Source organism: Haliotis asinina, chromosome 8, assembly GCF_037392515.1.
Source record: "Haliotis asinina isolate JCU_RB_2024 chromosome 8, JCU_Hal_asi_v2, whole genome shotgun sequence".
Classification (NCBI taxonomy): domain Eukaryota; kingdom Metazoa; phylum Mollusca; class Gastropoda; order Lepetellida; family Haliotidae; genus Haliotis; species Haliotis asinina.
The window spans coordinates 3,356,913-3,384,730 of record NC_090287.1 but is presented as its reverse complement, the minus strand read 5'-3'; the positions used below and the strand labels follow the sequence as shown (position 1 = coordinate 3,384,730).

Sequence of the window (27,818 nt, the reverse complement as noted above, 5' to 3'; positions counted from 1 at the left end):
GTCGTTTGTATATATAAACAGTACTTCCATGCTTCCAAATATCGTCATCGTTCGTTTTTTAAGACAATTATCTAAAGTTTGGATTCCCCGTTTTTAAGACCGAATGATCCGTGTATTTATGGGTATACAGACTGGTTCCCCTGCCCTATTCCGCGCTGCGCTATCGCTGCAGTACTTTGTGTAGCCAGCCTGCTGAGCGTAGCATAGGCAGAGTACCAGTCTAATTGGTATACTGCTTGCCATATCAATTCTAAATAATACTGTCATTTCCCGGACCGATTTTGAATTCTACATATACACCAGAAATCAGTATGATATATCGTTATTTTGTTTCTAATTTTCAATATAGGTTCTGTCACAAATTTTCATAATTGTACCGAGTAACTAAAAAACACACAATTTTAACCAATTATTATAGGAAATAAGTTGTTCAGGAAGTAGCATTGCAGCTATCCGCAGCCATATTGCCATGTAGCAGACAACTTTCAGGAAGCGGAGTAAGCGAGAAGATTTTATGACAGGTAGCATGACTGTTGACGCTGGAAAGGGGTTCACCCTTCCATCAGGCCCCTCGTCCTTATGTTTCGACAAAGAAGAGTTTATGAAGGTAGTTATGTATTGGATATCCCGATATATGAGGTCTGGTATCAAGATCTGTTGATACAATGTCAGAGTAACTATTTCGACGTCGTCGCATGCGAAGTCCATCATATCACTGAACAACAGTGAGCTGGTGACGTAGCCCCTGCATTATACATATTACATTGAACTAACTTAGAGAAGGACATGCTTAGAATTTTATGGTTTATGGGTTGTTTTCTTTATTGCTATCATTTTCAATCATTGATCAGGTTTAATCATATCAAACCATATATATGCAAATCAAGTCATATTTCATCTTGTTGTGAGCGTTATCACCCCATTTTCAAACAGTGTTATTGTCAGGTGCAGCTTTATTAGTAGCAGTGAACAAACATGGGGGATGAGTATCCCATATAATCTATGTGCACTCCCATTTTCTTCCTTGTCTTTGCAGACTGAGTTCCATGTGGACCAGTTTGTCATTGAATGTCGACGACATGTTCAGCTGGAGACACTGCGGGATGATCTCAATATATACCTCAAAATTCTTAAGAGTGCCATGATAGAACTCATCAACAAAGACTATGCTGACTTTGTCAACCTCTCAACTAACCTGGTTGGTACACTCATAGTGTTCGTTAATCTTCAGCTGGAATATTGTTGTCTTCCATATGTAATCACCACAGTTCAGCCTGAGAGACTGGGCTATACACAGGTCCAGCAGGAAAATAGTAATGCCATATTTTACCTTATTGCAGCAATTCTGTCCTCTATCCATTACATTGTTAGTTTTATAACTGTAATATCAACTCAGTACAAACAAACTATTTGAGCTAAAAGTATGAATGTTTTGCATTGATAATAAATATTTGCATAGAAACATACTTTTTTAGTGGATTGCATGGCCAGATTTTGCACATACGTGGATAATGTTGTATGCTGTTGTTATAACTTTAGGTGGGAATGGACAAAGCCATAAACAACCTGACTGTCCCCCTTGGTCAACTGAAGGAAGAGGTCTTGGTATGTGAACTTTTTGTCATCACCAATTACAAATATTGACATCTTTGGGTCTAGTTCTGGATGTCAGTGTACTTAAGGCTATGAGTTAATACTTGAATATATTTAATGCTTGTCATGGACCAAAACATGAAATGATTTTGAGCAATAGTTGTCAAAAGTTGGATCAGTCTGAAAGGGTTCCTGAAAGAACATGGTGATCCATTCTCCCAGCATAACTTTCATTGCTTTCCATTGTTTGTATGGAAATGTTTACATGTTGTTGTCTTAATTAGGTTTGATATATTTCAAAGCACGCTCAAAAGTTATGAATTTCTTCTTACGGTCAAGTAGCGACTGGAAATTGAATGAAACCATGTCATATTTGAAAAAGAAACAATACACCTTTCAACCATATGTGGGTGATGATTCTTGCATTATCACTGAAAAAGGTAAGATGCCAGATTGAACTCTGCAGTAGTGTCTTACTGATGTCATTGCTTAAGGTCACATGCAATGTAAAGCAGGTCTTTGCACATTCTGATATCTTTCGGTATGCACTATCTGAAACAAGTCATCAAAAATGCCTATTCATCCTAGTAAGTTGGAAAAAACATGTGATGAAAAAAAAGCCCTCGAAATCAGAGTTCAAACGATTGAGTAATTTTCCCCCAGCACTGGAGGAAAAAGTGGTTTCATAACGCATGCGCAGTGAATAGTTTCGTTGATTGTGATAAGCCGACTCTGTCACAGAGAAAACTCAACGTCTGGTTTATTCACACTTATATCTCTGCCTGCCTGTATGTTAATTACAATGCAATGCACAACTTCAATCGTGCAATTTCAAATTAACACCAATCAGGCTTATAAGCCATGAACAAAGAGCTGGCTCAGCGTATCGACAGACTAACCAGTGGCCAGTGAAAAGGCTTTGTTACACTTGAGTGCACCACCCACTGGCTTTGATTGGGTTTGGTATCGCATCTGCTTTGTTGCAAGGGAGGTAAACCCAAGTACCAGTGTTAGATTTGGGTGAAATTTTGAGTGGGTCCAAATTGATGAAAATAATGTTTCTGGACCCCCCTCCAATGTTAAATACATGGGTAGATGTAAAATAGAGGGGGTCCTCACTGAATTTGATGAGTCAAAACACTTCAAAACCCTCACTTGAGCCAACACTTTTGATTTACAATTATACGCATCTAATTTTGTTGATTTTTAACTTACCTTACCATAGGTCTTATGCACATTACCCCAAGCTTCGCATACACAAGATCAAACAGTTGTTGAATGGCTACCTCATGTATCGACGAATGTATAGGCACGGAAGTGATGTGATCTCTGTACCAGTGCAGGCACAGGCCTTGGTTTGCTTACATTGAGACTACCTATCGTTTGTGATTAAAGTTGTTACTCTTCATCGGTTGGTAGGGCTTTTATTATGTGTGCGTAAAGATGAAGGTTCTTCACTTACCTGGCTACCTCGTGTTGTTCATTGAATTTGGGTGTTTTCCACATCGCCTCTTTGTTGTACAGGTGTTTGGGGAGTTTGCAAGTCCTTTGGCTTTCTTCTCATTTGTACTCCATATTTCAGCCATTTTTATCATTATGGCTGGTATATTTTTTGTGTTTGTGGCACGTTTCGCTCGCATTGTGGGGGCAGCCGTCTTGGTTGTTTCGCTTGGCTGCTTTGCATAGTGGGGCGTTCTCATTTGCAGGAGTGTTTCCTACACTTTTTGTCTAAGGTTTTTTTTTTGTCAGTATAATATTTTGACGTTCTTCCTTTTTTTGCATGTTACAGTGTCTGTGCATGACTCGTCAGTTTTGCACTATTTGTAAAGTCCTGAAATCACCCCTGGTATCCCGATTGTGTGACTGTTGCTTGCACTTTGGACCAGCGTTGCCATCACTGTGTGCCTCTGTCAACTACCAATTTCAAGACCTTCTTAGCTGTCAAGAGGAAACACTTCACACAGCACCGTCAAAAGATGTCCTCTCCAGCATTGTCTCCGGGATCATGATCGTCAGTGCTTGATACATCAGATCAACTCCCTCCTTCAGTGCCAGCCTTAGAGATCCCGCAGGAGTCAGCAGTACGTGTGTTGTGGCTGCCGGACCAACATCTAGGCAACGCCGTCATTGACTTGTTAAGGCCTGATGCACTCACTCATCCGGAGGTGCAGAAACTTCTACGTTCCTTGCTTCTACCTAGCATTAACCCAACGCAACCGACTACTTTTGCCTCGGACTCTACTATGCCGCCGCCAGTTCCTCCGCTGATGGACAGCTCAAACTGTCCTGCAAGCCAGCACCGATACCTACGCCGGCTGATGCCAGTGCCTACACTGAGCTCGTCCTACAAAATCCCTTGTGTCTCTCATACTATCTCTCGGCAGGAGGATCTGCAGCACCAGGTAGTGGAGGAAAGAGCACGTTGCCTTGAAGCTGAACGTCCAGAAGATCTCAGTGAAGGACTCAAAGACGTCGTCGCTCACGTAACCTCTATCGGAGCTGTCAAGGTCAAGATCTCACTCTCAGAGTTGATCTGGAAAGACGTTCCAGATCGCTTACTCATGACAAGCGTCACCACAGATCTAGGTCGAGATTGCAGCGGCGCTTTCCTTAGCATTACCATTCTCCAGACGCGGCTCTTGTCTCCAGGAAGATTCTCATCTGCTGTCTACTCCGCAGGGTATTTCCTTACCTTCATCTTCCTAGCGCCTAGCTCCTCATGCCATCTCTTGGGAGTATTCAGAGGAGTGGTTCTTCTCTCTTGATTATGATGAGGAGATATGGGGCACTTATTTACCACCTTCAGCAATATATGAGTGGATCGCCGATAGGCTTCCGGACTGCCCATCACTGCCTGCTATCAACAATGACCCGTCTGGCATTAAACTGTTTTGATACTGCTGTATCCTATTGTTGCCTACTCTGTTGCGCTCCTAGGTGCTGATTTCTCCAAGTTGTCGCTCAATCCTACAATCAAAGGTCCTAAATCAAGGAAGGCAAATTATAAAGTTCATAGTCTGGATTTTGCAGATACTGGTGCTATGTTGGATGAATCATTGAAACATTTATCAGGTTCACCCCAGACGTCGCACCGAGTTCAAGACCAAAGCGTTGGCTATTGATACGGAGTGAAAGCGTATGTTGAAGCCTATATCAGTACTTACTTCACCTCAGTGCATGGGACCTCACAGAGGATAATGCTTCCAGGATTGAACTTTTCTGAACGCTTTTTCATTGGCAACAGAAAGTGCTACATGATTTACCTGCATATTTATGAGTGGCGTTGGCTATGACGTTGACTTTACACCGTTCCGGATTTTCAGAACCTTGTTCCTGGCAGGAGGAGTTCAAGAGCCAACTGTTTAGAGCTCCCATTATATCTAGATTCTTATTTGACGACAGACTCCCTGTAGTATATCAGCAGTACGAGGAGCTCACACAGAAGTTTCTTTTTCCACGTTTGAGGTGCCAGTCTTTGCTTTTCATGGAAAATCAGTGACAAGAATCAGGGGTAAACACTGTTATGTCCCGCAAAGTGAGTCCATACATACTTCCTTTGTCACAGGCTGTGGATGGGGAGGAGCAACGCCGAATATCAGCGACGACAAGAAGAGCGTGCCCATGAGCCTCTTGCTACACCCCAGTCATGCGTGTATTCTCAGGTACAACATGCTCTGTTAGCAGAAAACACTTCAGATTTTATTAACCAAACAGGCAATAGAGACAGTGCGAGATCCCTATCAGTTCCCCAGGTTCTACTCACCCATCTTTGGGGTACATCTGAGGGGTATAGAGTTTGACCCCATTATAGACAACTCCCTCCTGAACAACCTCGACCCTCAGTTGCTACGCAAACACTTGGACTTAGCTGCTCAAGACCTGACACTCAGGGGACGTTTGTTGCTTCGACCGCTTCAACGGTTTCTGCTGCCTTTTCACATTCAAGCAGAAGTTCTGCAGGTCAGAATCCTTCTGCCTTTACATCTCCATACATAGCTCTGCTGGTGGACAGTCAAGTTGAATGTCGGCATTAGAATCTCTTTCACCGACCACGATTCTCTGTCAAGACCCTGCAAGCCATCCCCGACAGAAAGGATGCTCCATCTGGAAGCCTTTCAGTTGCTGTGCCTCAATCACGGTCGCCCCCTGATAGACCTATTCACGACAGTCTCAGTTGCCTCTGTTCGTGCCTCCCATCCTAGAACCAGAAGCTTGGGTAGTCAATGCGATGTCTCTGTCATAGGAAGGGCTGTATGCCTATGCCTTCCCGCCGTCAATCCTTTTTCCAGCAGTCATAGCCAAACTCAAACAGACCAAGAGGATACGCCTGCTTTCGGTTGCGCCCTGGTGGCCAACCAGGTCATGGTTCCCAGATCTGCAACGTCTCACCAGCGAAAATCTGCTGTCCTTACCAGATTGGCCTCAACTTCTACGCCATCCCCACAGCCATCAGTTGCATCCTGCATCCCCACAGCCATCAGCCTCCACCATGGCTTTACTCAGGAACTGCACTGTCCCGGCCGTAATGGAAGGCTGCTTTTGGAAGTCATCCACAGTCTTCGCCAGTCATTATCTGAGTGACTTGGCTGTTGAAGACGTGGAGTGTTTACAGTCTTTCGTCCTGTTCGTAGTTGCCCAGCAGCCCACCTGGCCAGCCACCCATTAGGTAATTGCTTATATTTACCGTTTGGTCTTATGGATAACTCTCACCTTTTAGGTGTTTTGGTTTTCCTTCGGAATTCTTGAGTGACCTACTGTCTCATGTTTCAGGATAAGCCTCTGAATACATTCAGCTTGCTTCTGTATTCCTTATGAGTTTTTTTGGGATGGTCCTGTGGGAGCCTGACACCACCATCCTTCTTTCAAAACCATATGCATAAGACCTGTGGTAAGGTAAGTTAAAAATTTATTAAAATCTAAATATTTTAGATGTTTAAATACTTACCTTACCATAGGGCGATAATTCCCTCCCAACGCTGGACGCTCATCCTCTCTTTGGGTTCTACGGACCAAGTTTTCAGCAAAAGTGATTTCTGGATGTCCCGTCCTTGTGCGGATACAGAGATCACATCACTTCCGTGCCTATACATTCATCGATACAGGAGGTAGCCATTCAGGGGAATTGGCGAATCAACAACTGTCTAATCTCGTTTAATCAAAGCTTGAGGTTATATGCGACCTATGGTAAGGTAAGTATTTAAACATCTAAAATATTTAGATTTTAATAAATTTGTTTTTTCCTAATCTGCACTGCATTTTATATATCATGGAAAAGTTATAACTGTGTTTAAATTATGTTTGATTTTTTGGTTCCATGTGACCTTTAATGGGGGACTGACTCGCGTACATGTTATGTCCTCTACTGACTATTTGATTGTTTGTGTTGCATAGATGAAATGTGTAAATTATGTGGTAAAATAATAATTGAATGACAACACACTGCTACTCAGGTAGGAATTGTGGCTTTTATATAACTGGTTACTGTTGTTTCTTGAATTAGACTAATTTAGAGCTGTGTATCGACAAACTAGCTTTAGAGAAATCCAGCTATAACCTCATAGCATTTTCATATTTAATATCGATATATCCTTTTTCACAAAGCTTTTAAGTAAGTACAGATGATCATAATGATGTTGTATGTGTGAGCTTGTTTTATGTGACAATGCACTGGGGTTTTTTAGCATAGACAGTTTCAGAATGCTTAATGAATGTTGGCTGATTGTGAAGTCATTCCTTTCAGAGTGTCAGATCTGCCATGGATGAAGCAATAGCAGCTGTTGAAAATAAACTTAGAAAACAACAGGAAGTGCAGAAAAAGAAGGTAAAGTAGTGGCAGCTCCATCTGGGTGAATTACAAAAAAATGTTTAATAACCCAGAGAAGAAAGAAGTATATTGTAAGAAAAAGAAGTCAGTAATACTAGTTTATTACAGAGTCTAAAGATTTCTATCAGGGCTAGATTTAAGGAACTCAGATGATGTTGCATCAGGTGCTTGTTGCTATGAAAAGCTAGTTGCACCAGAAAAAAACATGTTGAACCCTAGTCCGATTTATTTTCCAGCTTGAAACTTGGGTGCATAATCTAGCTTAAATAAATAAAGTCTTAGGAGTTTTAAGTGTGCCATCAATTACAAGGGATTACTGCTTGTTTCATACAAAAATGTTTATTAGTTTACATTGTTCAATGATGAGTTCCACAGGCTTATGTAATACAGATTAACTGAGCTTAGCTGTGTCAATTTTTAATGATTTTATGTCTATATAAATGTTTAATGAAGTGTAACCATGGAACTTCCAGGCCTGCTTGCAGCGTTTAATGAACATAACCCAGTCTGTGGAGAAGATAGAACGTCTTCTTGGCATCCAGGGATCGGAGTCAGGTGAAGACTCCCAGCATCCAGGGTAGGACCAACTTGTATAGTTAAACCTTGTTCTTTGTCCAAACCTACACTGTCATTGTCAGTATTAAACATTCAGGCTGTCTTCACACATGCTTATTTTGATTTGCTTTGAGGGACTTTAGTATTTTACTCTTATGATCAGGACCCCATAACAGTAATGTTACATGGTCATTTCTAAAGACTTTTGTCTGCACACAAATGCTGAATATATATATGCCAATTAGTTATAAAACAATTTGCTGGCCATGCTGCATTATGTTTACACTAGTTCCTCTTACCTTAATAGTCTGATTCAATGAGCTGATATGTGTCTGTTATATGTTGCAGTCAGCTGAGTGGTCAGCTAATAGAGAGAGTGGCCACTGAGTTCAATAAGCTGCAGTTCTATGTGACCAAGAGCCGGGGATTGCCGTTGGTGGAGAGGATCCGACCTGTAAGTCTGTAACATGCCTCTGCCACATCATAACATTTGTTTGTTGCTGGAACCATACTATACATTGTTTATTTGATGCAGGCCTTCGCAAGTGTTTCTTATATTGTCCATGTTTCAGGGTAGAAGTGATCGCAATACAGTTAAAGACTATATGTGCTTTTGTTTTAGAAAGATGAGGACTTAAAAGTACTTTTAGAGAAAAAAGTATAGTGTTAATGAAATGCTTTAGCTCAGGAAAGTTAGAAGGCATACCAATATAAGCAAATTGTAGCAGTGCCCACACAGCTGTGCACTTAGATTTGCCCCAGTGAGGCTGGTGCTGTAGTTTTGCTGTAAATATGCTTGACGTTTCCAGTGAAGCCTGGTAAAATCAGGTATTATTTTGTGTTTAAAAGAAGAAGTGTGATTGGTTTGTGTGTGTTACAGAGGATAGCCAACATCACCACAACATTACAGTACAGCCTGGAGGGATCCTTCCTGGACGGACTGGAGTCTGGCAACACAGACATCTTACGCCAATGTTTGAGGACCTATGCTCTCATTGACAAGACCAGAGATGCTGAGAATCTCTTTAAACTGCATATCGTGAAGCCTTACATGGAAGAGGTATCAGATTTTTGACATAATGTATAGGATCACTTCAGTCAGTGTTTGAAGCTGTGGAGGGATTCAAGGGGAGATTTGTTTCGAGTACCTTGTTTCTGTTTTGAGGCATTTATTGGGATAAAATATTGCATCCACATTTGTTTGTTCACAGTTCATCAATGAACAGTTCATCCGTTCCAGTAGCCAGGGCCTCCAGGGGCTCTATGGCAAGGTGCTCGAGTTCATCCCCAAGAAGTGTAAGATACTCAAAGATGTCACCAGTGGAGGTTCAGGGTATGCCTCTTGTATATCTGTTTCACTGATGACATTTTCCTGTAGTCTTCAACAGGTTTTAAGGCTTACCAACACTAATGCTGGAATTAATGACAAACCTAGTATGTTGAAAATGACTTACTATCTTGTAAACAATTTTATAGTGATTTTCAAAGCTACAGATGCTTTGCAACTGATATAACTGTGCATTTAAATCTACAAGGGGAAAAGCATGATGCCATAAAGAAGGCTAGTAGCTGTAAATCTAGTATAATGGTTTCTAGGGCTGCAGTGATTCACCCAGACCTCAATTGTCAATACTGGATCCCCAATTCAATCATTTTTGAATCAATTCTTCATACAAGTAATAACATCATATTTCATGTAATTCTCAGAATTGGCATTTTAACATGAAATCCATCCATCAGCGTGTCAATGTCTGCTAACTACAAATCCCATTGGATAATTAGGCTGGCTTCAAGCAATCGTGTTTCGCTTTATTTCAGCTCTAGAAACTGCTTGAGGTGGAGTCAAAGTTATGTTCTCGCTGTCTGGAACTAATTTGAATGGAATCGAAATAGTGATAATGGTTATCTAAAATCAAATTAAGGTGTTTGATTCGACTTTTTATCAGTCAAATGGAATAGATATAGCACTAATGGTGTTGTATGGTGGCTGTTTACAGGACTACTGAGATAGTGAGGGGCTATGACTTCCTGGTCAACTCAGTGTGGCCAGAGATTGTGAGCAACCTGGAGGCCAGAGTTCCTTCCATATTTGCACCAGGCAACCCGAATGTTTTCCATGAGGTAATTGCCCTGTTACATATGTATTGTCTCTATGTTTCGGTGGAGCCATTATCAGATAACTATGATAAGATGGTTCATCTCTGTAAATATTCTCTGTTCCTTCTCCATCTGACCAGAAATACCTGATAAGCATGGATTTCCTCGGAAAGTTTGAGCGGATGTGTGGTTCTCAAGCCAGCGTGAAGCGTCTGAGAGAACACTCGAGCTACCACACATACATGTCCAAGTGGAGCCTCCCAGTCTACTTCCAGATCAGGTACAGTACTGGGGTCATCATACCGTGCCTAGAGTATTTATTACTGGAGGCCTACAGTGGTATACTGGAGTCATACAGACTGTTGATTACTACATACTACTGAGGTTGCATCATCAACACATTTGCTTATATTTAAAGAGAGTGTATTTCCAATGTATAGAGAGTCAGCGAATGTTAGTTAGGGCTACGTTTGTGTAAGAATAGTTGAGTATGAGAATTGTTCAGTTGAAAGGGATGTAAAAAGCTGTACTTTTTCCAGACAGTTTAGAAAATGTTGTTCATCAGCAAATATCATGACACTGTTTCTGTGATCACTGTAATATTTGACAGGTTCCAAGAAATAGCAGGGTCTCTGGAAACATCGCTCATGACTGGATTCAACAACTCACCAGGTTTGATGTTTATCTTACACAACTATAACTGACATGGCCCTTCAGTTCTTCTTCCAATAGAGGAGAGCCTGCAGCCTTAGTTTTGTGCATACATGTCCAGGGCATACCAAGAACATTAATTTAACTGAAAAGTGTTTCAACATCACTGATGTATAAGCATCCTTTCAACAGGTGGCTTTGGTTGTTTTTTGAGTGGATAAAATCAATGATTGTTTTACATACAACTTCCATGATTTAGAAGGAATTTCTATGTCACAAGTCATATTAGGTGTTGTAAACCAATGTTTTCCCTCTCTGCCACCAGTGCAGACAGTACAAGGGGGTTAATTATACATTTAACTTTTAAAAGAGTGAAAACTTTAAGGTCATGTTTGAGTGTGTAATTGCATTGTCTTGTAGAACAGTTATTCCTTGGGGGTGACTATTGAGAGGAGACAACATACTTCTGCAACAGCGATTTGTCTAGTACAACTAATTACAGTGCAGGGAAGATAACGATAATCTGTTGAAACATACTTCTGCAACAGGAATTGTTAAATACGACTTAGTACAGTGCAGGGAAGATAATGATAATCCGTTGCAAACACACTCATGCAACAGCAATTGTTTAGTACGACTAACTGCAGTGCAGGGAAGATAACGATAATCCGTTGCATACACACTCCTGCAACAGCATTTGTCTAGTACGACTAACTACGGTGCAGGGAAGATAACAATAATCCGCTGCAAACACACTCCTGCAACAGCAATTGTCTAGTACAACTAAGTACAGTGCAGGGAAGATAACGATAATCCGTTGCAAACACACTCTTGCAAACACACTCCTGCAACAGCAATTGTTTAGTACAACTAACTACAGTGCAGAGAAGATAACGATAATCCATTGCAAACATACTCCTGCAACAGGAATTGTTTAGTACGACTAATTACAGTGCAGAGAAGATAATGATAATCCGTTGCAAACATACTCCTGCAACAGGAATTGTTTAGTACGACTAAGTACAGTGCAGGCAAGAAAACGATGATCTGTTGCAAACATACTACTGCAACAGCGATTGTCTAGTACGACTAACTACAGTGCACTCTGTCCAACTCAGACTCTGTCTTTCACTTATTGCTGTGTATATCGGACTGAACTCACGGTCCCAACATAATCTTTCTTTATAAGAAATTTCTGTGTAACTCAGAATGCTGTCTGTTTTGAACTTTTTTGTCAGTCCCAAGCCAGTGTGAATTAGACACAGTGAACTGAATTCCAATGCTATTGCAATAGTTTTTTCTCTCATTTGAGAGAATGGTCTCATTTGAAGCCATTTCCCAAATGATGTATTCTTTGTATGAAATAAAAACAAGTTGAAGTAGTTTCAATCTCTTTTAATAACTTGAAACCCAGATCAAGTAAACAGTTAAAACATAAATTCATTGTTATTCACAATATTAAGGTCCAAGTTGCATGCTGTTTGCTGCCATATTTGTTTAAGAGGTGACATGGGCGGATAACTCTGAATCAAAGTAAACTAAACTGGATCTTCCTGTAATTTGCGTAGCGCATTTATCAGTGGAAGTCAGTTACTAGCCTATCGATAGTCACTTACACTATACATGCATCTATAGTTTTTCATTTCTACCATTGATTAAGTGACTTGGCAATTGCAAACATGACAGCACTAGCTATTCCTAAAGATTACATTCTCTTTCAGAAAATCCTAATGGTTTCCACTTACTATCAACGTCATCCCTGTGGGACTCCCTCCAGATCTGTTGGCGAGATGGAGTGTACCTGTCTTCACTGTCTCACAGGTTCTTGAAACTCAACCTGCAGATGCTGTCACGCTACACGGCCTGGCTTGAGGAAGTGCTGGAAGAAGAGGTTGGTGGAGGAAGAGGGCATTTGACATGGTTGGAGGGCTGGGGTTGTCAGGGATGGGGTGAAATAGTTTAGGCAGGGTGAGGACTGGTTTGAATGCAGAAGGCAGGGTTGGGATGAGGGTGTGGCTATGAATAAGACAAGATAAGGAGATGGAAGGGGGATCTGGAGAAAAATGATGGTGAATGAAAGATTAAAGAAATTTAGAAGTAAGACTTGATTGAGGGAGTTTACTAGTAGTGTAAACTGTTGGGAAGCATTTTTGTTGTTGGCTGCATTCTGTTTCTCATTTAACAAATTGTCAAATAGTTGTATTACCTTACATAATATTAGAAATGTCAAGGATTAGAATTTGATTAATTTTGTTTTGTGATAGAATGCAAGAAGAAAAGAGTCTCAGCTGGAAAAACCATCCAAACTGAGGACAGTGTCCTCCACAGGGAACCTGGAGAGGCTGAATGGAGTGGGTGACCTGCAGAGATCCTCCTCCCCACAACCCCCGGAGAGGTCTCCATCGCCTGCAAATCCACCAATCACTATTGGACAGATTGTGTGTCTGCTGGCAGATGCGGAGAAACTAGCTGATATGGTTAGTGGCTTTCACTTGCATTTAACTATTTGCTTCTTATGTATTATTTGTCAGATTAATACTACATTTGTTCTCAGTCATAAGATCTCCAGTACTACAGCAATCATTTTTACCCCCTGAACAACGATTTTTGCGGGCGATGTTGAAATGGACTTTGTCCAACTATCCAAGCTCTTTCGACTTTTCTAAGGCATATATATTAATTCGTTCAATATTTCTTCGCCAAACTTGGCATATAGATAGGTCTGGTGGTGTACTAGTGCCTTTTGGTAGTTTTGGAATTCTGCATTAGATAATGTTGGCATTACCATGGCAAACAGTTTGACTTTGACTCAAATTGGTGGTAGTGCTTTTTCTGGAGCAGAACTTAAAAACCTTTCAATACTCTCCGTCCACTTTGCTATATGCATGCCAAAAAATTTGACATAATCATAACTTGTAGACATATAAATGAAGAGTATTTTGCCATTGCGAGGATATTAATGATGTTATCTTCTTGTATTAAAATTGGCAAGAGAAAGCAGCAGGATATGCACCTGAGCTAAATTTAAGGAACCTTATTGCTGTTTTTATGAACAGTTTATTGGCTATAACAGTTTACATAGGTGATTACAACCATTCTTTGTTCTGGACTTCTCCACTGTTCTCATGTGTGAGCCTTGTTTTTTAACTGTTCAGTTGGTGCCCTCAATGTTTCAGCTCCCAGACCTCTTCCTCAACACTGTAAAGCCTAAACTAGAAGCAGATGGATTTCCCAACCCTGACAGCTTGAAAGGTTAGACTTCAGTGACAATCATTATTTCTTATCTTGTGAACCATGACAAATTAAATAGATTGTGTTTCCTTACTAGACACAGCTTTATTGTTAATATCAGCAAGGGAGCTTTTCTGAAGAAAGTTAACAGTCAGAACAAGTATTTGACTTCAGTCGGTAAAAATTGATAAATGAGGATCTCAATCCAGACACATTCTCCTTTTCTTTCAGTGCAGTGCCAACTTTGAACATAAACCTTCAGAATCAACACTATTATTTATAATGTTTATATTGTGTTTGCTTCAGACACTTTTGTTGAATGTGGATCGTCTGTGTTGGAGAGTCTGCCCCAGTTCCAGGTGTTTGTGTCAGGAGACTTGATTGGTCAGTGCTGTGTCTACCTCAAGCAAGTCAGTGACATCCCTCGCTTGTACAGAAGGACCAACAGAGATGTGAGTCAAAATATCAGTTGTGTCCCTTTCATTCATTGATTGTGAGTTGTGAGATTCTTGGGTCATTACCACCGCTACTTTTATGGAGTGCAAGACAGCCAAGAAAAGACTTTGAAAAATTGTGTCATTAGGTAAACTTCTGTTTTGTATAATGGTACCCTCAAGTCAGAAGTTTGAAAAACTGTTGAAATGAAGATATTAAAACCATGGATGTCATTGAATCTCATCTTGTGGTATTATCACTTGAATACAGAGAGGTACAGAGATTTGATTAGCTCAAGCCTGAAACAGACTGATTGATGATGAAATGAAGTGTATGTATTTATCTGCTTTCAGGTACCCAGCAAACCGTCAACATACATCATCAGTTTGAGCAAACCACTGAAACTGTTTCTGGATGAGCATGTAGAGACCCTGGGAGGGAAACAGCGAACAATCTTCCTCAAGACAGTATTCAGCAGTCTAGCAGAACAGTAAGTTGCTGACTACATCTGAGTACATGCCTTAGGACCACTACCTGAATCTTCTGGATTCATTGTTGCTTGTATGTCAGTGAGGACCACCTGTATTTCTCCAGGTTGAAATGCCATCAGAGAATAGGTCCCAGTATCCCATGCATGTTTCCAGATGGGCATGCCTTATTTCTGTCACAAGAGCTGATCCGGTGATTGAATTTTCATCAGAAGGCATAGAGTACATGTATTTTTTACTTACCTTGCCATAGGTCTCTAGCATATTACCTCAAGCTTCACTTAGTAGGAGATCTGACGGAGTTGAATTGCTATTCAGTCTTGAATGGCTACCTCGCAATCGACGACTGTCATGATTCGGAAGTATCTGGATCTCCCCACTGCGCATGAGTGCAGACTCCCTGTGAACTTCACTTTTACTTCAAGCGTAGTCTTGTCTAGACGTGTTTGCGTTGCTATCTTTTTCTGCTAATAAAGTTTGATTTACTACACTTTAACACCGATTCCTTCTATAATGTCTTGGTATTTGGGTAGGTAACATGTTTCAGTCTTTGTGTTGATTATAGCGTATAAATTGGCTATTGTCAGCTACCTCGTACGAGACACAGTTGTGCGTCTCCTATTTTCGATGTTGCCTCTGTAATTTTATGTTGATCGGTTTTGTTTGTCAGCAGATTTGTTTCTGTTGATATTTCTTCAGCCGTATTTAAGCTTTTGTGTTTCTTTTTTTGTCAGATGTTGCTGTATCTAGTGTATTTTTGCTATCCCTATCGGAGGGGCAGCCATTTCACTTGTCATTTGCAAAGCATCTGCTGTACATGCAAGTGGAGCAGTCCATCATGTGATAAGGGGTGTTTTTCATTTATCCTTATTGTCACGTTTATATTTTCGGTTTTTTACAAAAGTTGTGTATGACACAACACTTGTGCGTGGTGTGTAAAGGCCTGAAGTCCTGGTCCTGATTGTGCTACGGAGTTGTGCACCCTTGAGCAGCGTTGTGTGGCTTGTACGAGTTTGACAAGTGCAGAGTTTAAAGTTTTTCTGGCTGTGGTTAGGAGGAGGAAAACTCAGAAGTTAAGCAAGATGTCCCGCTCGCCTGCATCCTCATCAGGATCCAGATTGTCGACGCCTTGTACACTGGAGTTGCAGCCAGTGCTGGAGAAGCCTGGGGCGGCATCTTATGCTTTGTCGAGAGTGGAGCCGACACTGATGCAGACACTGACGCCATTGCCGATGCTGATGTCGATGCCAACACTGATACTGATGCAGATGCCAATGCCAACTACCCAGGCTGGGAGTTGGGTAGACTTGTCAAGTCCAGACGCCCTAGCATACCCAGAGGTACAGGGGATTCAACGATCATTGCTAGTACCTATCCCTTCGATGACGTCAGGCGCATCTCAGGAGCTGTCGGCACCTACTACTAGTGCTCCATCATTGGTCGCGGACTTAGCAGCAACACCGAGAGAGGAGCACATAGGTTTACCGACACCGGCTCCTGTGGTCGCATCTCAATCAGCAGAAGCTCCGGGCTTGATGATATTGGTGCAAGAGTTGGGCACTTCGGCGTATTGAGCGCCTAAAGGCGCCACTACTGTCACCAGCGCTAGAGATCAAGATGCACAGAGGCAGCTGGTCAAGGAGCATTCTAGCAGAGTGGGAGCAGAGTGCACGGGTGTGAGTAGATCCAGATCGAGAAGCCCCCGGAGCAGCTTGTCAAGCGTGTGTTGGCGTCGCCGATCTTCCTCCCGATCTCTGGATGGTCGAGCCAGATCTCTCCATTGTAGGAGAGGGAGCAGTCGTCGCATAGGAAACAGGCGCCAGAGCGCAAGTCGGGTGTATTTTCGGATGTGGATGAGGAGCAGTATTTTTTCCCCCAATCATGGGAAAGACCCTGCTCACGTGGAACACGCTTTCTGCCAGATTGCCCTTCCCGGTCGTCAGGTGTGGACAGCACCAGGACTGTCAGAATTGTGCCAGAGTTGATGATTCTGCCACATCCCATGGTTCTGCTTGAACGAGGACTTTGCCAAGTTGTCATTAAATTCCACAATTAGGGCACCCAGGTCGAAGAAACGGGACAATAAAGTTCATGGTCTTGATTTTGCAGACTCTGGGGCAGTGTTAGATGGGGCCTTTATGAGACTATACTCCTACTCCACATATAAAGTATATGATTCCAGAATACAAGCGATTGATACGGAGACTGCGGCGTTTCCTGAAGCCGGTCTTGGCGCTAGCGTCGGCAACGTCAGCGGCGGCTGTTGATTTGACTGAAGTTAAAGAGTCCAGGTTGGAGCATTTGACGTCGTTATTACTGTGGCAGGGCAAGATGCTTCACAACCTATGTCCATACAGCGTTAGCTATGATGATGGTGGTGCGTAGGATGGGATTTTTAGATGCATGTTCATGGCAGGAGGAGTTCAAGCAGCGTCCCTTTTCCTCAGAAGTCCGCTTCTGAAATGCAATCCTGGAGGTATTTAAGGAACACACGAAACCAACTAACAACGAGGTGTCGTCAGCATTCGAGGCCCTATTCTCCTGCCTTTCGTAACAGAGCTGGAACACGTGGCAGGGGGGGAGATACTCTACCTCCCGAGGAGGTAATCTGTCAGATTCACCTTTGCCAGAGGTCGCGGCCAGGGCAACGTGGCAGCCGATCGATGCAAGCCTACAGACTCAACCAGGGACGACCCTGCCACCCCTGGCAGAGGGAAGGGGAAGCGCCCATATTCAAGACGTTGAGGGTGTTACATGTCACGACTTGGACCTCCTTCCCCCAGCAGTGCCAGTTTTTCCTATGCTGGTAGGTGGGAGAGTGGGCATCTTTTTTAGGAACTGGTCCATCCACAAAGTCCTTATGTTACAATTTGTCTACATCAACTTCAAGCGGTGAAAGTATTTTGTCGCGCGGTTTACTCATCTAGACACATGCCCAAACAGAGTGGTTACCAGGCGAAGATCCCTACTACTATGTCTATGACAGCGGTTTCTGGGTCATGGTTTCATGTCCTGACTGGTTTACGACATTGGGCATCTTGAGACCATACCTGCTATGGTAGACTTGCCAGTCAATGTTTGCGCAGGAAATTACATATTAGAGCCGACATTCAACGACCATCTTAAGGTAGACACGTCTCTCCAAGGATGGAGTGCCCATCTAAACAACAAAATTGCTGCAGGATTCTGGAAGAAGGAAGACCAATCTCTTCACATCAGCCAGTTGGAGATGAAAGTGGTGATGCATGTCCATCATTGGTTGACAACACCGAGAGACAAGCTACTGATGATCCAGACAACTCAACAGTAGCCTTCTACGTAAACAAGGGTCAACGAGACCTGGACCTCTACTACACCTAGCGTCTCTACCCTTCGACGTGGTCGACAGTCTGAATCTGCAAATAAAAGTATCTCCCATACCAGGAGCCTGCAACTTCATGGCAAACGCCTTATCTCGCCCTCTTTGTCTATCACCAACAGAGTATATGTTGCATCGAGAGAGGTTTTAACTTATCGGCTTCCAGCGTGGGATCAGTTGCTACGCCATCCCCACAGTCGGACACTGCACCCGGATACGGCACGGTTTCATCTATGTGCCTGGACCATCTGCAAAAGACTTTGAGGGCTGAGGGGTACTCATCTCAAGTGGCAAAGATCATCGCCCCGGCACAGAGAGCTTCCACTCAGTCACTCTATGATGACAAGTGGGCTACTTTTGAGGAATTCTGTGCCCAGAAGTCACAGGACCCATTGTTAGCGTCACCCCAGTTCCTGGCAGAGCTTTTAAGGTGCTCGAGGAAACTCAAGGGTAGTACCATTGGGACTTACCTGTCAGCATTAAACTCAGTGTTAGCTGTCAGAGGAGATAAGAAGGTCTCAAACATCCCGGAACTGGTTGCTATGTTGAAGGCATTCAAGCTGCAGGACCAAAAGGTTAAGTTCCGGCCGCCTGCGTGGGACCTGAACATCGTGGATGTGACTAGGGTCCAGTTTGAACAGACCAGACATGGTACTGTACACTTGGGCCTTCTCTGGGATTTCCTGGCGAAGAACGAGCTGCCAGGTCAACCGGACATTCCCCCTCTGACTGCCATCATCAGACCAGAGGATCAGGAAGAGCAGTTACTCTGTCTGGTTCGGGCCCTCCGATCATATAACAGGAAGTCCTCTCCTCGTTGGGGAACCAAGAAAATGTTGTTCCTGTCTTTTTCCATGACTACTAGAGGGGAAGTCACCAGGAACACAGCAGCCTTATGGTTACGGCAGACCATCCTGGCAGCTTACGACGCACAGAATCTTCCACACCCGTCATCTAACAACCCGCACGAGATTCGAGCGTTAGCCTCGACTATTGCCCTGCATAGGAACTGTACAGTTCCTGGCATTATGGCTGGATGCTTCTGGCGGTCCTCTACAGTATTTGCCAGCCATTACTTGTGGGACTTGGCGGTGGAAGATATGGAGGGGCTACAGTCTTTCAAACCATTGGTAGCTGAACAGCACCTCACGCGTCCATCCGTCCTATAGGTACGATCTTACTTACCTTGGTCTATGGGGATCTTGTACTTACATGAGGAAATGTACCGTACCCCTCCAGTACCTCCCACATATACCTCGGGGCAGACCGGCATACAGTGAATCAGTAGTGGTCCGGCTGCCCCAAGGCATATGTGGGATCATAAGATGCTGACGGTCATCTGGAGTCCTACACCACTGTCTGTTGTATCCATATGCTCTAGACCTATGGTAAGGTAAGTAAAAAATTTGTTAAAATCTAAATGTTTTAGATATTTAAATACTTCCCTTAACATAGGGCGGTTAGTCCCTCCCAACGCTCCTCCCCACTACAGACTCTTCGGACTTAGAAGTAAAAGTGAAGTTCTCGTGGAGTCTGCGCAGATGCACAGTGGGGAGATCCTTCCGTATCATGACAGTCGTCGATAGCGAGGTAGCCATTCAAGATTGAATGGCAATTCAACTCCGTCAGATCTCCTACTAAGCAACGCTTGAGGTAATATGCTTAAGACCTATGGTAAGGTAAGTATTTAAATATCTAAAATATTTAGATTTTAACAAATTGCTCAAGCTGCCAACCGCTAAGTGTGGTTACAAGCCATTAGAGAAATAATATGAAGTCAACAAACAGTATTCTCAACAAAATGATGTTCTAATACATTACTCACTGAAAAACAGTCGACACAAGATGTTGCTATGCACTGGATCAAGACTCTTGGTATGAACATCAAATTTCCAGATATTTTGGCGTCACCTCAGAAGTGTTGTCGTCAGTCAAGAAGATGGAGGACAGTCTGAAGCGCCTGAAGAAGGCTCGGGGAACAGACAAAACTGGAGGGGGACAGGGGATCTCAGATGATGACAAGATCAGGCAGCAGCTTATCATTGACATCGCCAACTTTGGGGAACAGGTCAGTAACCATGGGGATACTTGATAGAACAGGAATGTGGCAACCAGAGCAGTCTGGAGGCAACAAATATGTTACCATGGAATACCCAAAGAAAGGACATGGTGGGGCTTTGGGGAACTAGGCTCCATTCCTGGGAACATGTAGGCAATAACTATTTTAAGTCAGAGTGAACCAACTTAGTCTTGAAACTGTTTAGTGTGCTTCATTTTCCTACAACTCAACTAAAGATGGAATGAGCAGGATGATAACCTCCCTTCATGTGAGCAATTTGTCCAAAGCAATGTTCTGTATGTTATCACGCTTATGTTCCAGGTTGAATCCTTTGGTGTTTCGCCAGGCTCGGTCGAGGGATACGACAAACTGCAGGAGCTCTCACAGGAGGCTAAGGCAGCTATGACATCACCATAGATACAGCAGTCACACACTGCTGTAATACACTTTATACAAGAACAATGTTGCTCATGAGGGATGTACCCCGAGATAAACAAAAACTTATATGTTTTACTGCATGTGATGCTTGCGCATGAGTGAACACATTTAATTATGTTTTTATTGGATACAAGTACTTGGATGTGCTGCAAGACAGATGGAGGATTGTGACACTACTGTAAAAAAGATTTGTACATTATGTTGTGACAAAGTCTCTGTCTACCTGTCTACAGTCAGGATTGTATGGATGTCAGTGGATACAGGAACATCCATCCCTGTTTCCGTGATGTAATATGAACTAAACACTAGGGTTGTGAGAAGGGGTTTGTTATCTTATTGTTTCAACCTGTCTTGTGGGGCATTTAGAGTAAACCTGTCAAATATCATGTTATATAAGGTTGTATTCAACCTTAAAGTTGTTATGTTTTCTTGACCCAGTTATGAAATCACTGTTTGGTTAGATATACCATGAACAATTTATTCTGTATTAACAATACTGTGTTTTAATTCTCCTATGTAGGTTCACTGCCTGCCAGTACAAAGTTTACCTGAAAACCAGTTTAAAATTGCACAAATGCTTTAAATTGAATAAATATCTGAAGAGGCAGGAATGCAACATTTGCCTCTAACATCTGTGATGGTTTATTGAAGGATTTTGGTGCAGTAGAATTACACTGGAGGCTTGTCTGTCTGGATATGCCAGTGTTTACAACCTGAAACTTTATAGATACATTTGGAAAACTTTTGCAGTCATATTAACTAATAGCAAATTGACTGTAGCAGAGATAAACTAACTAGATCATATTCATATGACAGTTTTGTGGTAAAAATTTGTTGGAATATTCTAATGAATTGTAGAATATGTGAGAGAATAGGTATCAATATTTTATTAAAACATACTAAAAAGTACTGGGAATGTCTCTGATTGCAGAGGGTACCATAGAGCTCTCCTGCCCATTTAATGCTTGGAGATCATACATACTCCAGTGTTTCCCTGTAACAGGCTTGACTGTCTATTAAGAACCATGTATCTTGTCATGACTGTACAGTTATTCGATGAAGTCATTTATTTGATTTTATTGTTTTCATTAAGCATGTGGGAACAGAGAGAGCATGTGTGAGATTTTGTCTGACTTGCCATAGTCAGTGTATGTAAATACTTGTACAGTTACAACTACCATGGTGATAACAGATATTTGAGCATACAGTTGACATGGCAACTTACATGAGGGGATATTTATAGCCAAATAAAGGTATTTTCTCATATTTAAGGTCTCTGTTTGCTGCTACTGCATGTTGTGTCTAGCCTGGATCTATGCACCACCAACAAAGTGAAGCAACCACTCTGATACCAACCTTCCATGCAGGATTTACCTTGACCTACAAAACTAGTACCTCCATTTACTGTCAGACCTCATTTATCTGAACACTTTGGTTTTTTAATGAATTATTCAGACAAATGAATAATTCAGATGTCTGAATCAGAATGTAAGTGGTTGTCGACACATGAAATCAAAACAACTAAAAAATAAAATTGAAACATAACATCTTGCATAACAAAATACAACAAAAATTACATCAGCTGGAAAAAAGCCTTTCACTGATGATTGTTGACAGACAGAGTTATTATTTGCTGCTTAGATTTGAATTTCCTGGCTGCAATAACAGACCGTTTACATTGTGCAGATGTGCTAACCATCTTGCTCAAATACTTACTCAGTCAGAGGTTCAAATCTGTCTGAACTCAATGTCCAACTCTTCTTTAATTAACCTACATGCCCTGTGATAAACATTCAGTAAACAATGAATTATCTAGCAGCCAGCACAATGTTTTAACACGCAGTAGACTTGGAGGTTTGATACAACCAACAGACCTGGGGTTTTGATATAGGACTGATCAAAGGTCAATGCAGTGAGTATTGTTCAGGAGTGGTAAACATTGGACATCTTCCTGACAACAGCCTTGATGTTCGGATATACGAGGTAAATTTGTACACATTTGCTATTTCGTTACCAAATTCACCTTTCAGATAGGGAAACTGAACATTTGAATATACAAGGTAAACGGTAACTAGAACATTTTGTTTTTTGTGGAGAATGTTGGGAAACTAAGGTATACAGATACATGAAGTTTAGATATACAAGGACTGACTGTACATCACCTCAAGACACAGAACATCTTCTTGAGTGGTGCTTTAGAAGTTGGGAAGCAGCACTGAGCTTGACTACAGCTCAGGAATATTCTTCGAAATGCTGAGAACACAGAAGTTGTTACCTGTAAAGTCTCTATATCACAACTTTCTTAAGAGCTCTAGCCCTAGAAACAAGTTCCCAACCATACACCTTGCCGTCGGATGCTACAACATTAACTTAGTCAGCTGTGGGATCAAAGAGAATTAATATATCTGAGGATACAAGCTGTTTATTTACATATGAGGAAACCCTCACACCAGTGAAGTAATATAACAAGGCTGATTCATGATGTCATCCACCAAATTCTGACGAGTGACATTTGGGACCACTGACTGAAGTACTTATTGGCTTCGGTCTGTAAATAATCAAGACCAGACAATCCAGAGACCAACAACATGAGCATCGATCTGAGCAAATGGGAACCGGTGACGTGTCAACCAAGTCAGCAAGTCTAACCACCCGATCCCATTAGTCGCCTCTTACGACAAGCATAGTCACCTTTTATGGCAAGCATGAGTTGCTGAAGGCCTTCAGAGGTTGAATATTTAAGGAATCATTGTAGGATTTTGAGATCCTATAAATCATATTCTTTTAGCATACTTTGCAAATCTGGCTACTGATGGTTACTGTAATATCAATCGTTCTCAATAACTCTTTGGATTAGTAACTTTTGAGCCAAAAACATCCAAAAGAAATGAACCTATGTCATGTCACATGTGACTGTTGACATGTATGAGCTAATTGCCCTCCACTTTTGGCTCATCTGTTTTGGTAAATTAACACTTCATTTTAATACAATAGTGCATCAATGATCTTAAAAATGACACAATTTTCATATAATCATGACTAGTTCTTCCCAAAGAAAATATTTTAAATTATCATTTTTTTTCAGTCGTCCCTGATACATTGTATTGAAAGGATTTTAAAAAGTTTTCATGAGCGCTGAATGATAAATCTAAAACTGACGTTTTCATTCCTATCAGCAAACAATCAGTCCACATAAGTACATAGCATTACAAAACACTTGCCCAATCAAAACATACACTAGACATAACCATGTGAAAGGGCATCTCTGATACTTATTCTGCAAAAGCAAATATATATCTATTCAATACATCCTCAGTAAGTATTTAGGCCATGAACAAGTTCATGTGTAAAGATTCTTATTAATCCCTGTAGTTTTCAGGTTAAAAATAACTCAAGAGTAGCTGCCATTCATTACAAATGGTGATTTACCTGTTTCACAAGACATGCATGTTATCCAACGAAAAATACATGAAAGAAGTCAAATACAAAAACGATTCAAAATATGTTTGAAAGATAAAATAACCAAGATAAAAGATAAAATGACTACAAATACATCACATCCTGCACAGAAATTTTGTGCCTTTATGTCAGTGCTGCATCTGAAACAGCCTGTATAACTTGCCATACTGCACTTGTCTTTTGTGTATATACTGCAATTTTATCATGATATGAGTAATGTAGAGCAAGTGCCAGGAATTATCAATAAGAAACCTTAAACCAAAATGTGCACTGCACAAAAGCTGGTCAGGAAGCCCAACACTTTGTTACTGACGATCAGCATGTAAAACTGTAGAGGAATGTCAGGGCTGTATTTTAACTTCAATAAACAAAACCCACACCATACGGCATCAATGAAATTCATTGAGAAACCACTTGCAGCCAGAACTCTCATTTGTGTCTTGGCAACAACTCTTGAATCTTCCTCAATGTCACCGCATCAATGAACGGAACCTGCGCCATGTCTGAGTTCTTTCTCAAACTGTTCAGCAGTGAATGTCCCATCCAGTCTCTCACAGTTTGGATTGAACACAGAGTATGCACTGAGGCGTCCATCCCGCCTCGGACCTGTCCTTGTGTTCCTGTACAGTATGATGGAGATAGACACAATGAAATATACAGCTCCAAACCCAAGTTCCACAAACACTCCCCACAGCAAGAACCACAGGATGATCTTCAGTATCGTCTCTGTGGAGAAGAATGGCGTCTCTTCAGTGAGGATGTCTCCATCAGTTGATATCGAGACCGAACCTTGTATATGGGCAGCTGTTGCTGATTGTTGCTGCCGTACACATCGAGGACTGTTTTCCTGCAGGACAAATAACAATGGGTAATGAGTTGTGAATCGGAAGATAAACAAGTTGCCTTCATTGGATGATAAACACACTGACTTGTAATCTAGATTTAATTTACCTGTAGAATTAATCATGCTTGACTGATTCTGGAACTGAATGAGCAAAACAAGTAGTCACAAAACGTTTATTCAGAACATATCATGTGGCAATGGGTAATGACATATGAACCAAATGTAATTTAAATTCTTTGTCATCGACGGATATATACTAGTAGACTTTTTCTTGACTAGTCCCATGTTCAAGCAATGTCAAACAAACATAAAGACTATATCATCATTTGTGTGACCTCTTCCTACCTTTAATAGTAGGGTTGGTGCAACTACAGAGTCTGTTTGCTAGGTAGGTTAAGCGTTGGATTGTGGGTATGAACATATTTTGTTGGGGTTCCAGGCAGTGTAGTTTTGCCAGAACAAGCCAATGGTCTGCTAATAATTCCCAATTTAACCACAAGGGAAAAGGTGGGCTAAAACAAGAGATACGTAGCATCCAGGGGCGTTTACAGGTAAACAGATGGTTGATCGTGTTCTATTACTGAACAACACGTAAACATTCCCTACACGTCATCTTATAAGAATTTTGACGGAATTCGACAAATCCATTGCCGATCTGACTGAACTTTGATGCTACATCCGTCAATATTATGTTTGTTACCCTTTTCCGTGAGCTGAGAATTCCTGAAGTAAAGCTGTATACTGCCGATGACAATGATCCTTTGGACGCCTCCTTTTCTTTCGCCTTCTTCGCTCGATAGGCTGCCAGCTGCTCTTCCATGTTTGTTGACAATGACGTTGAGAATTAGAGTTACTCCCCTTTGAACGCTCTCCGATGGTCCATATGAACTAGCAGTTACAGTACTTCACATAGCGTTATTTCACTGTGGGCTGGCCCAAAAGAAGCTCTGGGTGAATTAGGCGTGGAGAAATCACAGCTCCTGTACTGTACTACTTAAACTAAGCGACGAATAGGAATATGTAGAGTGTAAAGTCGAAATCTTTCGCTGCTAAAACTGCTTCCAAGAATACTATTGTAAAGTTGACTATAGTCCGTTTGCTCCAAAATCGTATCCGTGAGGCACTGAAGGTCTGGGGTAGAATAGGCCTTCAGCAACCTATGCTTGCCATAAAAGGCGACTTGTCGTAAGGGACGGCTAACGGCATCGGGTGGTCATTCTCGCTGACTTGGTTTAATTGACGCATGTCATCGGTTCCCAGTTGCGAAGATCGATGGTTATGCTGTTGATCACTGGATTGTCTGGTCCAGACTATATTATATACAGACCGCTGCCATATAGCTGGAACATTGTTGAGTGCCGCATAAAATTAAACTTACCCACTCAATCACTCCAAAATCGTACGGACGAATTACTAATTATAAGTTACAAGTAAAATTCGTCAACAATTTTGATATCTGTCTGAATTGTTTTCCCGAACCAAATAATGATCTAAGTTTGACGCATTGATACAAAATAATAAAAATTTGTTTGACAAATCATCATATAACTGCAGTTGTTTTAAGACATTTAGTAACGCGGGAGTCTGTACAATCACTGTAACAGCTGAGCACGGGTGACGTTCTCAAAACTGCTCGGCTGTTACAGTGATTGTACAGACTCCCGTGTCACTGTCTTAAAACAACAGCAGTTATATATGATAATCTGTTAAACAACATTTTTATTATTTTATATCAATGCGCCAAACCTAGATCATGAGTTGCGACGGGATTTTACTTGTAACCCCTATAATTAATAATTCATTGGTACGATTTTGGAGCAAACTCGTTATAGTTCAGAGTTCCGCAGTTACCAACTTGTTACCAAGTGGAGCAGTATAAGTAAACTTGTAAGGGGAGTGTAAGGAATAATACAAAAACTAAGTTTACCTAGACTGCATTTGGTAAATATGTATAGAGTAAAATGAATTTCAGTTTCTTTTTACTGGTCACAATCAGATAAAGATCGGTTCTAAAAGCGCTCAATATGTCTTCATATTAAATTAGTATTATATTAATGCTGAAATTAAGTTATGGAGACCATTTGGAAACGACAATGAACTACATGCGTTACGTATCTGTATGAACTACATGTCTGATATTTTAAGTTCTTGATAGGATAAGGAAACGGGTCCAGTCTCTTGGAAAGTCACGCAATATTAGAAAGATCCATGGTGTGTGTAGTTCTAACAATCTGGCTGCTGAAAAATGAATGTTGTAGTTCCCTTCCTCCTCTTTCAAGCCATTCGTCCTGCTTGGACGACAAAGCCGACACCCAATACCGTCGTTGACAGCCTTGCAATGTCGCTTCTGGACTCAAACATGAAACAACTGCAAACCGAGATGTACATGATGGTTAGCGAGTTGGCATCTCTTAAAACGGAAAACGCTGATCTGAAGGCAACGTTGAAGACTGTGCACCAGAACAACGCGACACACGCCCTTTCCACGATGCAAACGGATCAGCAACTTCTTCAAAACTCGAATTTTCAGTTATCACGTGATGTGCTAACTCTTTAAAGAAAATGGCAGACATGGAAATGAAAACTGCAGATTTAAAGCTAAGAATTCCTATCTGGAGAACAGCATCCTCGCAGAGCAAGTAGAGAGACATGACCTCGAACACAAGGTCACCAACTTGTCTGGAAAGCTAGTGTCATGCAATAAGGATCTTCAAAACCAATGGAACAACCAGTGTCAAGAAAACCAAAAACTGACGCACACACTGACTATGTTAGAAACGCAGCAA

At 41.6% G+C, this 27,818-nt stretch overlaps 2 protein-coding genes across 2 annotated transcripts; one reads left to right on the top strand and one right to left on the bottom strand.

The window, feature by feature from the left end:
* The first annotated feature begins 441 nt into the window (after positions 1-441).
* Positions 442-21,995, top strand: LOC137293911 (conserved oligomeric Golgi complex subunit 2-like). The gene is made up of 18 exons (XM_067824723.1): positions 442-607; positions 1,037-1,198; positions 1,540-1,605; positions 7,334-7,414; positions 7,891-7,994; positions 8,321-8,426; positions 8,853-9,032; positions 9,184-9,305; positions 9,970-10,093; positions 10,210-10,349; positions 10,680-10,741; positions 12,442-12,611; positions 12,985-13,197; positions 13,897-13,972; positions 14,258-14,403; positions 14,740-14,876; positions 20,129-20,300; positions 20,613-21,995. The coding sequence occupies exons 1-18, from the start codon at positions 515-517 to the stop codon at positions 20,706-20,708; spliced, it is 2,250 nt and encodes a 749-aa protein (XP_067680824.1). The 5' UTR covers positions 442-514; the 3' UTR covers positions 20,709-21,995.
* A 1,140-nt stretch (positions 21,996-23,135) lies between these two features.
* On the bottom strand, positions 23,136-25,872 carry LOC137294078 (SAYSvFN domain-containing protein 1-like). The gene is made up of 2 exons (XM_067825013.1): positions 25,733-25,872; positions 23,136-25,035 (listed from the first exon to the last, which is right to left on the bottom strand). The coding sequence occupies exons 1-2, from the start codon at positions 25,850-25,852 to the stop codon at positions 24,667-24,669; spliced, it is 489 nt and encodes a 162-aa protein (XP_067681114.1). The 5' UTR covers positions 25,853-25,872; the 3' UTR covers positions 23,136-24,666.
* Positions 25,873-27,818: the final 1,946 nt, after the last annotated feature.